At 53.3% G+C, this 14285-nt stretch overlaps 6 protein-coding genes across 6 annotated transcripts; 4 read left to right on the top strand and 2 right to left on the bottom strand.

Annotated features, from left to right (window-relative positions):
- Positions 1-622: 622 nt before the first annotated feature.
- Positions 623-1340, top strand: Z520_02354 (uncharacterized protein; the record flags this gene model as incomplete). Its single annotated transcript, XM_016772868.1, has 2 exons — positions 623-726; positions 776-1340. 2 exons carry the CDS (start codon positions 623-625, stop codon positions 1338-1340), a joined length of 669 nt encoding a protein of 222 aa, XP_016636338.1.
- A 52-nt stretch (positions 1341-1392) lies between these two features.
- Positions 1393-2085, top strand: Z520_02353 (uncharacterized protein; the record flags this gene model as incomplete). The annotated part of the gene is made up of 1 exon (XM_016772867.1): positions 1393-2085. The coding sequence occupies one exon, from the start codon at positions 1393-1395 to the stop codon at positions 2083-2085; it is 693 nt and encodes a 230-aa protein (XP_016636337.1).
- Positions 2086-2552: 467 nt separating this feature from the next.
- Positions 2553-4245, top strand: Z520_02352 (uncharacterized protein; the record flags this gene model as incomplete). Its single annotated transcript, XM_016772866.1, has 2 exons — positions 2553-3454; positions 3504-4245. 2 exons carry the CDS (start codon positions 2553-2555, stop codon positions 4243-4245), a joined length of 1644 nt encoding a protein of 547 aa, XP_016636336.1.
- A 555-nt stretch (positions 4246-4800) lies between these two features.
- On the top strand, positions 4801-6497 carry Z520_02351 (uncharacterized protein; the record flags this gene model as incomplete). Its single annotated transcript, XM_016772865.1, has 2 exons — positions 4801-4914; positions 4989-6497. The coding sequence occupies 2 exons, from the start codon at positions 4801-4803 to the stop codon at positions 6495-6497; spliced, it is 1623 nt and encodes a 540-aa protein (XP_016636335.1).
- A 726-nt stretch (positions 6498-7223) lies between these two features.
- Positions 7224-9821, bottom strand: Z520_02350 (uncharacterized protein; the record flags this gene model as incomplete). Its single annotated transcript, XM_016772864.1, has 1 exon — positions 7224-9821. One exon carries the CDS (start codon positions 9819-9821, stop codon positions 7224-7226), a length of 2598 nt encoding a protein of 865 aa, XP_016636334.1.
- Positions 9822-11171: 1350 nt separating this feature from the next.
- Positions 11172-12531, bottom strand: Z520_02349 (uncharacterized protein; the record flags this gene model as incomplete). The annotated part of the gene is made up of 2 exons (XM_016772863.1): positions 11172-11998; positions 12057-12531. 2 exons carry the CDS (start codon positions 12529-12531, stop codon positions 11172-11174), a joined length of 1302 nt encoding a protein of 433 aa, XP_016636333.1.
- Between the last annotated feature and the right edge of the window lie 1754 nt (positions 12532-14285).

Raw genomic sequence — 14285 nt, 5'->3', positions numbered from 1 at the left:
AAGTGGGCGCCAAAGGGTCGCAAGTTCCCAGCTGATTGAATCCTGCAGTGAGCGACGTCAGAGTCCTGCTGCGCCACATGAGTTTTCAAGCCACAGAATGCATCAGCCACAGGTAGTGTCAAGCTTGTCAAGTCGCTGGGTGTTCTGGACTTGTTGGTCACCCCGAGGAGGCTTGGGAGGGATGCAGATCATACAAGCGATTCCAATGAGGCTGGTTGCGTGAGGTGTAGCTAGGTGAGAAGAAAGTTCATGCAAACAAGTACCCGTACGTAGCATTGACTTTTATCAGTAAAAGCATTCTCGTATTATCTCAGGACTCCAGGCACCCAGCAGACACTGGTCCCTCTACTTTTGGCTCGTCAAGTATTGTTAGGATCCGAAAAGTCGCCGATCCTTGAATATCCGCGTGTGGCCTGCCTGGCTGGGGAGCTAAAGGTGAGCCGAGCACCGAGGAATCGCATCCAAACCCTACTAGTAATGCGCAGGACAGTAAAGCATTGTTTTGCATTTTGTTGACCGAAACTTTCCCCCCGGTGGTTTTGAATCATCTTATATACAGATCTTTCCTGGACCTGAACACGAATTTCCTAGTCTTCGTCCTCACCTTCCTCCAGAAATCAACATGGCTGCCATACCGAGAACATTGCGACCCCTCGCAAAAGCTACCACATGCATCGTGCCGCTTTCACCGGTGACCAGGTCACTTCCTCGAAGGAATTTTCTACCGTATGCCCTTCCCTTTTCTAAAGCTCGACTTTTGCTAAACTGACATTAGTAAACGAACGTTCACTACCACCTCAAGGCAGCGCTATGCTGAACCTTACATGCCCGACGACATCGACACCACCTCCCTATCGCCGACGCCCATCACTCACTTCTCGGAGACCGAGAGAATGCTTGCAGAGTCTGTCTCTAGATGGGCGACTGAAGAGCTCGCACCAAAGGTGAGAGACATGGATGAGAAAGAACAGATGGACCCAGCCATCGTCGAGCAGATGTTCGAGCAAGGGCTCATGGCGTTCGAGATCCCTGAGGAGTATGGTGGCGCTGGGATGAACTTCACATCAGCAATTGTGGGAATTGAAGAGATTGCCAGGGTAGACCCTTCAGTTTCGGTTCTGTGCGATGTACACAACACATTGGTGGTGACTGCAATCCTCAAATATGGCAGCGAAGCGTTCAAGAAGGAGTGGCTTCCGAAGCTGGCTACCAACACTGTCGGATCGTTCTGCTTGTCTGAGCCCGCCTCAGGCTCCGATGCCTTTGCATTGAAGACCAAAGCAGAAAAGACATCAAATGGCTACAAGGCATGTCTACCCATCCGGTGCCGCTGGTCGTAGGGACATTCCCATCGTTCCATTCACTAACATGGACTAGATCAACGGCTCTAAGATGTGGATTACTAACTCGATGGAAGCCGAATTCTTCCTCGTTTTCGCCAATCTTAACCCCGACGCCGGATACAAGGGCATCTCGGCGTTCGTTGTTACCAAAGACATGAAAGGCTTCAGCATAGCCAAGAAGGAGAAGAAGCTCGGGATCCGGGCCTCAAGCACGTGCGTCATCAATTTTGACGACGTCGAAATCCCCAAGGAGAATCTCCTAGGCCAGGAAGGTCAGGGCTACAAGTATGCCATTGGTCTTCTGAACGAAGGACGTATCGGTATTGGCGCTCAGATGACGGGATTGGCTCTCGGAGCATGGGAAAATGCCGCCAAATACGTATGGAACGATCGAAAACAGTTCGGCAAGCTGGTCGGTGAGTTCCAAGGCATGCAACATCAACTTGCCCAAGCCTACACGGAAATCTGCGCGGCCCGCGCTCTGGTCTACAACGCCGCTCGGAAGAAGGAGGCAGGCGAGGACTTCGTCACCGATGCCGCCATGGCCAAGCTGTATGCCAGTCAAGTTGCCGGGAGAGTCAGCGGATTAGCAGTTGAGTGGATGGGCGGCATGGGTTTCGTCCGCGAGGGCATCGCTGAGAAGATGTTCAGGGATAGCAAGATTGGAGCCATCTATGAGGGCACGAGCAACATCCAGCTCACCACGATAGCGAAGGCACTGCAAAAGAAGTACACGTCATGAGGGGTTTTGTGACGCTCGTGTGTATATCGGGAACATCGACGCTGTACGAGGTACCTGAGCAAGGTGGAATATTCTCACGTTGATCTTGAGTTTGGCGACTTATCTAAAACAGAAAAAACGCCACTCGACGGACGTAAGGCTCGGACAATGGAATTGGCGATTTGGGGAATGACTTCCTAATGGGCCGGTCTTGGCTCTTACAAATTAATTATTCAGAGACCCTCGAGTGCCGCATCTGGGTTGCATCCTTAGGCCCTTAATGTACGACTATTTCCGCTAAAATCGAAATATACGCCACAGGGGATATCGCGGGCTGCTCACCTGGGCAGGCAGTCTATAAACGACGACACGACTGGACCCATTGCATGCGGCCGCATGACCGCCAACTCCCTCACCACTGTCACCACCCACATTTCCTTGCGTTGTGCTGGGTTCAACGGATTTGTTCAAAAACCCCATGCGCCACAATGGAGGTCGACACGACAGACCAGCTTGACAGAGCCCCCCTCGCATGTTTGAGCTGCAAAAGACAGAAGAGAAAATGCGACAAGCTGTTGCCCAGCTGCTCGTTATGCACCCGCATGTCCCGGCCCTGCGATTACTCGGAATCCGCCCCGAATCCCACCTCGGAAGACTTTGCTTTGATGCGACAGAAGATAGCTGACCTGGAAGCCCGCCTCGAGGGACGACGCTCTGAAGGTTGGCATGGACCGATGCGCTCTTTCAGCAGGAGCCCTGGCACTGGGACCGAGGCGGCCTTTGCAACCGACAGCAATGTCACCTTCCCGGCTGCGTTTTTCCTCGACGCCGAAGTCTTCGCCCAAGCGCAGATGACCATTCCTCGACCCAACATCGCTGTCCCCGCAGAGGTTGCGGCGACGGTGGGAGTCTCGATTCTCGACATTCAGGACATTGTCGACCGGTACTTTGCAAACGTTCATACCTGGCTTCCTTTCATCTCCAAAAAGCGCATGCAATTGGCCCTATCCAATCCCGCCATGGAGCTCACTCTGGACCTCGCACTCCTGCTCCTGTCGATGAAGCTTGTCATCCAGGTTCCTCAGGGGGGCTCCCAAAGTATTCGGTCGCCACTATACAATCTCACAAAGAGCTACGCCATCATGGTTGAATCGAGCGGACTGATGTCCCTACAATTGCTGCAAGCGAACATCCTGATCGCCACGTATGAGATTGGCCATGCCATCTACCCAGCCGCATATCTGAGTACTGGACATTGCGCAAGGTTAGGACATGCGCTGGGTCTCAACGACAGACAACATGCTCCTCAAATGTTGAAGAAGAGAACCGGGGCCTGGGCGGAGCTGGAAGAGTTCAAGCGAACGTGGTGGGCAACAATGCTTTTGGATAGGTATGACAATTATACCCCCGTGCAGATCAGACTCTCACTTTTTGTCGAGATATGTCAATCTCGGTTCTTCAGGTCACCCTTTGGCTACCGACGACCCGGTCCTCAACGATACGCTGCCGGCGGACGATGAGCTCTGGGATGAAGGCCAGATTACGACGAGTGAGCCACTCTACGTGTCCTCGCCCACAAACGTAAAAGCCGGGGCATTTACAAGAACGTGCCAAGCGACTCACCTGCTGGGTAGACTTGTCCGGCTTCTCAATGACAGACTACTTGATGCACCCATGCGATTTTCAGAAGCAATCCAGCTACATCGGACGCTCCAGGCATTAGCAAATCTACTTCCCAACGACGTCCATCACTCACCCGAGCGGTATGGAACACCACTGGCCCTCTGTTACAGCAGCCTCATGCACCTCTGCGACCCGTTTGCTTGTACCGAATCCAACCGCGGCTACCGTACTGTGGAAGAGACTGAGATGCAGACGATTGCGATTGCAGGGTTGAAGTCGGTTGCCGGAGATGTACTCCGTTTCAGCCAGCTTTGGCACGTGGACATGACATCGAATCCTGCGGGGGTCAGTCCTTTGATTGGGGACTGTCTATATTTTGCGGCAACCATCTACGCATGGCTTGCGCACGAGACGGGACTAAGGGAAATGGGAGAGGCATACCACATTCTTAGGAAGGTGTTGGAAACGATGGCTTCCCGGTGGGCGGCTGGGCAGCAGTATCTGGGTCTGCTCGACATGAGCAAAGAGAATCTCTATGCCGATTCACTACTTATCTGACGGCCAGAGCATCATCAGGTTGCAAATATATGAGGATTTTGATCTTGTATACTACGACGATGGGGAGGAAGTTAACATGCCCAAAGAACATCTTTTTCCACCAAGGAACGCTCCAAAAGTCACTCAGGCTGTTTCGATATAGCGCGCACACATAACTGGTCTTACCGTGAAGGTGTTTACCATGGCTGCCTTTGGTGAAGACATGATGTCGTTCTGTATGATTTTGTTCCCTTTGGTTACAAACAAGGAGCGTAGAAGCTCCAGTCAAAAGGACCGAATAGAAGATAGACGCTTGACTACGAATGAAAATAGAGGAACTGGATTACCAGAACTTGCGCAAGAAGACACTCATCAATACAGGTTCAACCACTGTGATGTGGATGCCCCTTTTGCTGTGTCAAAAATGGTGTCATTTGAAAGGAATTGTAGAGGTTGCGTCGTGTCATTCCATCAGATTTGCTGCCACCTGTCACCACCATTTCCCCAATTATCCTGCTTCTACAAGGCAGACGGTCTCTCTTTGTGCAAAATGATCTAATCCCCAGCTCTCTCACCATGGCCACAGCCGCAGCAGCTTCAGCTTCCTACAAGGCTCGCAAGGAGGCATTCGTGTCCAACCTCTACGGAAGTTCCTTGACCGAGATCAACCTGGTCACGCTGGTTGCCGCAGTACGATTCCTCTACTGATCTTGAATCTGCTAGCCTTGTACCCAAGGACCATCACTAATGTGGTACATTCACAGGCCGCAGTATTTCTCTGGACTGCTCTGCAGAGGAAATACTCCTTCTTCACGCCGTACTCTCCCCTCGCTATTCTCGCCGACTTCTTGCTGAATGTTTGCGCCATTTTGTTCGCCATCACTCTGTACTCATCAGCTCCCTTAGCCTTGAACATCTTTCTCATCACCCCGGCGGTTGTCCTTGTATTTCTCCAGACCGGACAAGGACAGTCGACGACGACGACGACCTCTTCTTCGTCGGATGGACCAGCAACAAACCTATCATCGGCAGCAAGAACGGCGAAAAAACCAGCAAAGGTCAACCCTGCTGTCGCTGTCAATGGCACCCCGTCCGATGCTCCTCCTCCGGCCCTCCCCGTGCGACCATTCCTCACTCACTACCGGGGGTCCATGCTCGTCGTGACCTGTCTGGCCATTTTGGCGGTTGACTTCCCCATCTTCCCGCGCCGGTACGCCAAAGTCGAGACATGGGGCACCTCGCTGATGGACCTGGGGGTTGGCTCCTTCGTCTTTTCGGCAGGTGTGGTCTCTGCTCGAGCCGTCGTGAGAGCTGGTCCCAGCAATCTCTCATCACCATCCGCCACCACCAACAACTTTGCCAATCGATTCATTCAAGCCGTTCGCCATTCCATCCCCTTGCTCGTTTTGGGCTTGATCCGCCTGTACAGCGTCAAGGGGCTCGACTACGCCGAACACGTCACCGAATACGGCGTGCACTGGAACTTCTTCTTCACGCTGGCCCTACTGCCACCCTTTGTAGAGATCTCTGACAGCCTCACGCGCAGGGCATTCAAGTCCTACGAGACCTTGGCTCTTACCTTGGCTGTCATCTACGAACTAGTCCTCAACAACACCTCCCTCCTCTCATACATCCTGATCTCCCCGCGGGGACCATCGCTCCTCTCCAAAAACCGCGAAGGCGTCTTCTCCTTCACCGGCTATCTGGCCATCTTCCTCGCCGGGCGCGGAGCCGGGTTGGGGGTGGTGCGCTTCAACGAGCCCGTCCCAAAGCTCTCCAAGCAGTCCCCCTCCTCGAGGGAAGTCACGGCGCGAGAGCGACAAGTCGTCCTGCGGGCCCTGTTGATCCAATCGCTAATCTACACCTCTCTCTACTGGCTCTCCACGAGCCTCTACACATTCAACCTCACCGTCTCGCGCCGCCTCGCCAACCTGCCGTACGTCCTCTGGGTCGTGGCCTTCAACAACGCCCAACTCTTCCTCTTCGGGGTCGTCGAAGCCTCCGGCCCGCCCTTCTCCTATTCCACCGAACCCGAAGCCCACCCGCACTCCAAACCGGCGTCTATGGCAACCAGCCGCATCCTAGGCGTGTACAACAACAACGGCCTCGTCGTTTTCCTGGTCGCCAACCTCTTGACGGGTCTCGTGAATCTGAGTCTTAATACGCTGGACATGCCGCCGCTACAGGCTATGGGTCTGTTGGTGGGGTACGCCGTGCTGGTCACGGCGACGGCGCTGGGGTTGAGTAAGAGTGGTGTCAAGATCAAACTATGATATGAGCCTATGAGGCGCAATGTGTGTTCCCCATATTGCGCCACATGTAAGGACCCAAGATGTCTAGCTAGCTAGCTACCTAGATAGGTACGTAGGTCAGGGCGGGTACAGCCAGCGAACGGACCGGGTCTATATATGTACTATACAAGATTAGAATGGAAATTCCACAGCCTCGGAGGGAAAAGGTTCAATGCAATGATTTTCTGTTCTCTTTTTCTTTTTGTGTTATTCACACCTACTCATAGCGTTGATGTTGAGAACCACACCCAGACCAGACCAGAGTCACACTCAGAATAGAATAAAATAAAATGATAGGGTATCCCTCGATCTACCTAGGTATTCTAGTTATCCACCATCAGTGGTCGTCGTCATCATCATCAACACCTGTGTTGTGAGTCCTTTCCGTCAATCCCATCGATCCCTTCTGGAGGCTCTGTGACTCCCTCATCCAGATCCCAGCTTCCCGATCCCGATCCAAGTGTTTCTATTTCATCAAGTAAACATTTGCTCATGCCTACCAAAGACATTGACAGCTCGATATCCTGACACTAAACCCCAATCGTGCAAAATTGCTCCAAAGCAAGCAAAGCCCAAAATACAACTGGGATCAATCACGCCGTTCATGGCACATATGGCATGTCGCGCGCTTCCGCGGCACCCACAGTCCCTTCTTTCGACTCTTGCTCCATGTGGTCCAAAGTTGAAGAACGACCAAACCGGCATTTCTCAATACGGCACAAGTTTGAGCCTTTGGACGAGATCCTTGGGCAACTCTGCCTCCTTGACCAGACCCAGCCGGAGGCAGTCGCCCCAGAAGAACATGGCGCGTTCCTGGGCGTAGGCGAGGTAGTCGAATTCGTCCTCGGGCTCTTCGTCACCGGCGTCCGAGGGAGAGCTCGGGCGGGACACCAATGCGTCGTCTTCTTGTGTTGTCTCTGCGTGGCCATTGGGACGTGTCTTCTCTTCACCATTGATTGTGACCGCTTGTTCAAGATCGGTGTTCTTTGCGGCATGCTCGTCGATGGCGTTACCACCAGTGGAATTCTGGTGCTTCATCACAACATCTCCATTGCCTTCGTGGTGTGCTTCCTCTTGTGCTCGTCCTTCCGGTCGGTCCCAGTGACTCTCCGCCTGCAGCCGTTTCTCCTCTTCGGTCAGGGGGTCGGACATTGGATTCGCGTGTTCCACTTGATGATGTCTCCCGCCGCCATCCTTGCCCAGCAAGTTCTTCATCTTCTCGACAATCTTCTGCTCTCCCGCAGATACCATCTCTGTCACGCTCTTCCTCCTCTCCTTGATGCGTTTGCTCAAGGTCTTCTCCTCCTTTTCCTTTTCCTCCAACGCATCCAGCTCCGGCACCTTTGCCTGCACAATTCCCCAGGCCACCCATTGTGCTGAATTTGCAACCCGCCACAGCCTCGTTTGCTGCAACAACCTTTGAATTTCTGCTTCCTGGGCCTTTTCTCTTTCTGACTCCTCTTTATCGTAATCGAATTCAGGTGCCTCCTCAAATCCGCTACTCCCTAACCAGGCATTTGCTGTTCCGCCTCCAGGAGTACGAGCATCAAGCATGAAATCACTAATGTTGGTCTTCTCCCGCCCCTCCATCTTGGGCGTCGCACTTGCGGCGGGGTTGAATTGTGGTCGGTGCATGACATAGCTCCTCACGAATCGGTGTTGTTCCTGCTCATCCGGATACCGTCGCGTCTCACACTGAAAGTTCTTGTCCGGAGGACCGTGATAGTTGTAGCACCATTCGGTGAAATGGTTTGCGAACTCTAACCCTACAGGATTTTGTGCTGCGTACTCAAAGTCGATGACGACGAGTTGTTTGTGGTGATTCGATGGTCGAAGGAGAGGTGAGGTGCCAGAGGGTTGTAGGCGCATCAGGTTTCCATATTGAGTGTCATTGTGCGCAAAGACCAGCAGCTTGCGGACTCCCTCGGCGCCACCACATTTTTCGATGAGCTGCTGGCGATATGCATCGTAGGCCCTGCGGAACACAGGCCATTCGACACCACAGACCAACCCGCGCCGGACGTAGCGCGCAGGTATTCTTGACTTTCGCCTTGTTGTCCCGTCTGCGAGCTCCTTCTCCGCCTGATGAACCTGTCCGTCGAGCCAAGTGATCACTTTCTCACACCGGTCGACCCACTTGTCCCAATTCACGAAAACCGCTGGACCAGCGGCGAGCTCAGATTCGAGCAGGTCGATGCCTTCATGAAGCTCGCGCATCCGCTTCGCGATCTGTTTGGAAGTTTCAGGCGCCCGCAGATCATCGGCCGTGAGGGTTTTGGCGTGGAGAAATTCTTCAAAACGGCCGTTCTCGAAGGATCCCAAAAGGCGAGGGCCGATGTTTTTCCTGGCTAGACGGCGCAGGATGCCAAGTTCAGCCTCTCGGTCGATCAAGTGTTCAACCTGTGGACCGTAGATACGAAGGAGAAGCGAGGTAGGGCGACGGCGGGAGATGGGGACAGGCGGAGCAGAAGGATCAGAAGGATTGTGGGCATCGTATCTGGACATATCTTTTGGGGGGTGGACAACGTAGACGGCGTTGGTAAGGGCACCGCTTAGACGCGCAACATCAATATCGGCAGCTCGATCGATAGGGATGCGGCGCCAGCCCTTCAGCTTGAGAGTGTGCGTCAAGCGGACAATGTCCTTTTTGAAGGTCACCCAGTGCTCATAGTCCTGCCTCCTCGCACCATCGTTAGTATCCGCATCTGCCGAACCGCCGGTGAAAGCCATCGTCTTGGAGTTGTCCAGCTTTGCCTCGACATTCGGCACAAGTATGTCGTCGCCAAAGAACTCCGTGTCTGAAGATGCCGGAACGGAGCGAGGCTGCTTGTATTTCTTGGCTAAGGATCCTCTTCGCAGGCCAGAGCTCGAAGACTTGCGGAGGAGATTCGAAGAATTGCCGAACGAGAAGTTTTGAAGAATGCTCTCGAGTCTTTCCAGCGACCCATCTTGTTCATCGTCGAGCATGGCGTCATTGGACCTGGGGTCATCGCTCTGCTCGCCGGGTGTCTTGGACTGCTTGCTGTGATGATGGTGATGGCGATAATGTTTTCGCTTCCGTCGCTTTGCCTTCTCATCCTCAAGCCAGTCGGCCACCTGGGCCAGGATAGCGCGTACATCAGGCGTTTTGCTCTCTGCCGTCGTTCCCGGAGTGGTGGAACCTGGACCCCCTGACCATGAGTCCGGGGGGTTATTATCGTCGAGGCTGAAGTATGACATGGGCTTGTTGAGAGGAGCACCGGAAGCAGGAGAGAGATGGGAAGAATAAGAGTTTGAACCAGGAGGCAGGGCCGGTCGTCCGGTCATCTTCTTGCCTGAAATACTGGCGCGGTGAAGCTTGGGGCTATGCGAGGCGACGAGCGTGGGGGAGGTCCCGTAACCGTGATCCTGGTCATCCGCAAGGACTTTGATACTGGGCTCGGGGATATGTTCGGGCTCGTCGAAGATGGTCACACCTAATGATGATGCGTTAGAGGGTCTGACTTTGGGGTTTATCTTGTCGCCAGGTACCAAACAGAATCAAAGAAAAAAGCAAACAACAATGGCTGGTACATCCGCGTAATCCCAGGAGCTCGATTGTTCAATAGAGGCTGTTTATTCCCACAGCATCCCACTGTCGTGTGCCCCAGTGTCGCGTGACAGATGACCCTCGATGTGCCTTGAGCGAAAGGAAACAGGCAATAGTGCACGTGCATGGCTCCTCCTCCTATCAGGGCGGTGGTCGCTCCAGTGAGAAGCATGGGTGAGCGGTGGCACGAACACGAAATCATGCAGCAAAAGAAACGAAGAGTGTGGGCACAATGGCAAACGCAAAGGCACGCCTTCGACCAGGTGTTTTGCGCGGCTTCTTAGGAGATGCAAACGATGGGCATATCGGATGCATGGGTTTTTGTTTGTCATGGGCATATGCAGGGAGAGTTGGGGGTGGTGGTAGTGGTGATGGTTTGGAGGCGTGGTCGTACCTTTTTGTGGCCCTGTGCGTGGCGAGGTCATTGCTTTAAGACTTGGAGATGGATATGAGGGTGCCATGGTGAAGCGGGATGGCTCGCCCTGTGGGAGCTGATGGTGTTTGGGAAGAGTGTTAGCTTGGTCTGGCCATGGATATGGGAAGCGATATGTATAGGAAGAAGGAGGAACAGCAGTCACTGGCAATATAGAATGTCCAGCGGCCCAGCTAGGTGCCTTGGGTGCCAACCAGGTGCAAAGTCCAAAGTCAAAAAGGTGAAAAGTGACCTCAGAGGGAATCAGAAGCAAAGCAACAGGCTGCATCTTTACTGGCACGTGCTCGCCACACCCCAGTTTTATCTAGTCCAACCAAGCATAAGAAAAGACTGAAAAACAAGGCACCCACAAGGGAGGGAAAAAAATACAACATTCTGCTTCGAATTCTTTGTTGCATCCTGCTGGCAATATACAGTTAAACCTCCCCTTTGGCATGACCCTCAGCTAGTGCCTGAATCCATCCATCCATCCATCCATCCCTTCCATTTCCCAACCCTTTCCTTCCTTTGGTCATACTCTTTATCCTGGCAAATGCTGGACCTGTCGTCGCTAATGAACCGTTACCTATGCATGGATATCGTTACAATCAAAACTCTCTGATCCAAGTCTAATCGACATGAATAACACTCCCCAAGGGTTCAGGTTCGCTCAATGTCACCGATTCAGACTCTTTTGATGGGGCCTCTCGTTTATCCTCGTCACTTGCTCCCCTCTCACTCTGGGACTTCCGCTTCGATTCGAGGTCGCCCCCAACTCCTCTGGATCTTCCACGAGATCCGACAATCCAAAAGCACCGTGCTCGACGTCATAGTTCTGCATCAGCCCTGCACTCTCCGCGCTCGCGTGTCGACTTCCGCCTGACAATAACCCTCCGGGACTGAATGTGAGGCTGCTGCTCCGTCGGTGCGGATCCAGACTCCTTCTCGCTTGCATGCTTCTTCGTGTTTGCAAGCCTGCCAAGGGGTCCGTCGGGATCCCGTCTTCGTCTGCAATTTTCCCATTGAGCAGTCGATGGCCATCGGGATCACCCCGCGACAGATTGAGCAGGTATACCCCCGAGAATATCACTAAAAACCCGCAGAGGAGAGAAATGGTATTAACAGCATCGGTCGTGTTGAACCCCTGGAACAGAATAAACGAGGCGCACAACGTGGCCGTGGTAAACGTGACATAATACAAGGGATTGACGATCGAGGTCGAAAACTGGCTGAGTGCCTTGTTGAAGTAATTCATCTGCGTGAGAATGCAGACAATGGTAACAACCATAAAGACGTACGTCGAGGGGTGTGTAAATTGGTTGTTGCCCGCAAAAGTCAACTTGACGGCAATTCCAAAGGCCTTGACCGACATGACCGACACCGATCCGACAGTCGAGCAAATCGAGATGTAAATCAGGGGGTTCTTCTTGCCGTACACCGGTGCAACTTTGTAGATCATGACAGTTGAGAAGACAATCGCTGCTAGACAGTAAATGATGAACGCTGTGAGGCCGATTAGCTAGGCCTACTCCCACAGACCGAGTCGCGTAAAATCCCATACCTGGTTTGATCGCATACGCCAGAATCTGATCCACCGTCTCAATCTCCTGGTCCGGCGGCGCGTGAAGCACGATAATCACACTTCCAAGCAGACAGATTGCACATCCCAGCTTCCCCAAAACTCCCAACTCCTCGCCGAGGAAATAGGCACCGAGCACGGCTCCAATAAGCACACTGAGCGCGCCCAGCGGAGTGACGAGAATGGCGGGCGCAAAGGCGTAGGCAGCAAAATTGGCGACTTCGCCAACCACCAACGACCCTATCCCTGCCCACCACAGCGGCGTTTTCATGTACGCGAACCCTTCTCCTTCGAAGCCGTGCTTGTCTGCGGCGTCGTTGAGTCCCTTCTTGGTGATGACGAAGCTGGTTCCGATTGCGAGCGTGGACACGATGGCTAGGGCGAGACCGATGTATTTGTCTTCGAGCATGTTGAACACCATGTGCGGGGCATTGTTGCCATCAGCGGCTGCCTCCATTTTGGCTCTTTACCCTTCTCACTCTCCGTCTCGGGTCTTTTCAATCTCGTCAATTCGAATCCGTGACACGAGGGGTTCCCGTTTCCCCCAATGAAAACGCCGGTGTTCGAAACGGGGAGAGCGGTGTATTTCCTTTTTATATTTCCAATCAACCAGAAAGGAGTGACATTTACTGCGCCGTCGCTGTAATTGCGTGCATCTAACAGTCTCTCTCTCTCGCGTAGGTTCTTAAAGTCGCAAGCTTCGTAAACAGAACACGGCTAGCCGGACTCCGAGAACTCAAGGCAAGGAATGAACGAGGAGGGGAGAGTTGCGGCCGTTTCGAAAGGATCGTCGAGGTTTGGCTGGAAGAGAAGACACTAAACGAGAGACCGGGTGATTTTTGTCGAGGGGAGGAAAGGAAGGGAAAGTCGATATTACTTTCAACCAAGGGAATGGCGCAGGACGGACGAAGTGGAGGAAGAGGGGCGGCGGCGGCGGCGGCGTCGGACGGCTTATAGGGAAAAGAAGAGAGATGCGACGAGGGTGTTCTTTCGGCCTTCTGGGAAATAATGGGGGAAAGAGTGGTCAGAAAGGGTGCGTATTATGCGTAGGGGAAAAAATGACATGTAATGGTTAAGATTGTCGCAGATCAAGCAAGATGCCAGGTTGCGCCAGGGGCAGAAAACGCGGCTGGAGGCGGTGGTGGTTCCACGGAAGGGCGGGCGGGCGTAGTCACTTTGGTGGGAAGTGGTAGTAGTAGGTAGTAGTGATGGTGGTGGTGAGTGGTTCAGTAAAGCGGTAGTCAGAAGATCAAAAAGGTTGCTCCCATGCCCAGCTAGGTACGAGTGCTCACTGCTCAACAGCCCATGTCTCGGAGGGCTTTTGCTGAGCGCCCTGAAACAGAGCATATAATAATATGGCCCTGGCCTCTGGTGGCAGTGGTGGCCACTGGTGGGTGTCTGGGGACTGTGGACCGAGGCGACGCGTCGATGAATCCACGAATCCACGAATCCACCATCAACGTTGAGAACCAGCTGAGAAGACTCTGTCCCTGGCCATTGTGGTCATTTGTGGTCTCCATCTTCTGACTCCTTCTACTACTACTCATCCCTTATTATTTTTATTAGGTATTCTGGCTTTTTGAGCTGCGCCTCGTTGTTCTCCTCAATCCAACACAAGCCGCGCCTTGGGCTTTGTGGCGCGCCTCTCTCCATCCCCCTTCGGCAGCTCAAAGTGGCCGCAAGCCTGACGGTTTCCTTCCACGAGGTACCTAGGTACCTTGGCACCAAGACCTGCCTCGAGCCAGCTGTCGACAAGCGGGGGATAGGGTTCTTTCTGAACTCTGTCTCCCGTATTCTTTACACCACTCGGTCCCATGTCTACTTCTTCGTACAAGTCCTACGTCCCAACACCTACTACTATTCAATTCCTCCCACACCACGTTGGTGATTCAGTTGTCCGTTCAAAGACGAAGTCCGAGTCCCCTGTGCCCAGTACGAGCAGGGTATTTCGTACCGAGTACTTCACCCCGTCGCATGGCCCCTGCTTTTGGCGCAATAGCATCCCACAGACCCAGCCCACAGCCTCAAAAAGCCTCGATTCCTCCCGCCGCTCCTTTCTTTCCGCAACCATTGAAAACTCTGTTGCCATCTTGCTCTCTACGTGGCTGATTTACAGTTCTCCGTACCTACTGACGACCTGCTGCTGCCCCGATTCTCCAGGTCGTTTTCGCTCCGTCGATGGTAAGACTTCAACCGTCCGGAGTGAATCCT

Source organism: Fonsecaea multimorphosa, assembly GCF_000836435.1.
Source record: "Fonsecaea multimorphosa CBS 102226 unplaced genomic scaffold supercont1.3, whole genome shotgun sequence".
NCBI lineage: Eukaryota > Fungi > Ascomycota > Eurotiomycetes > Chaetothyriales > Herpotrichiellaceae > Fonsecaea > Fonsecaea multimorphosa.
This window is presented reverse-complemented; position numbering and strand designations above follow the sequence as displayed.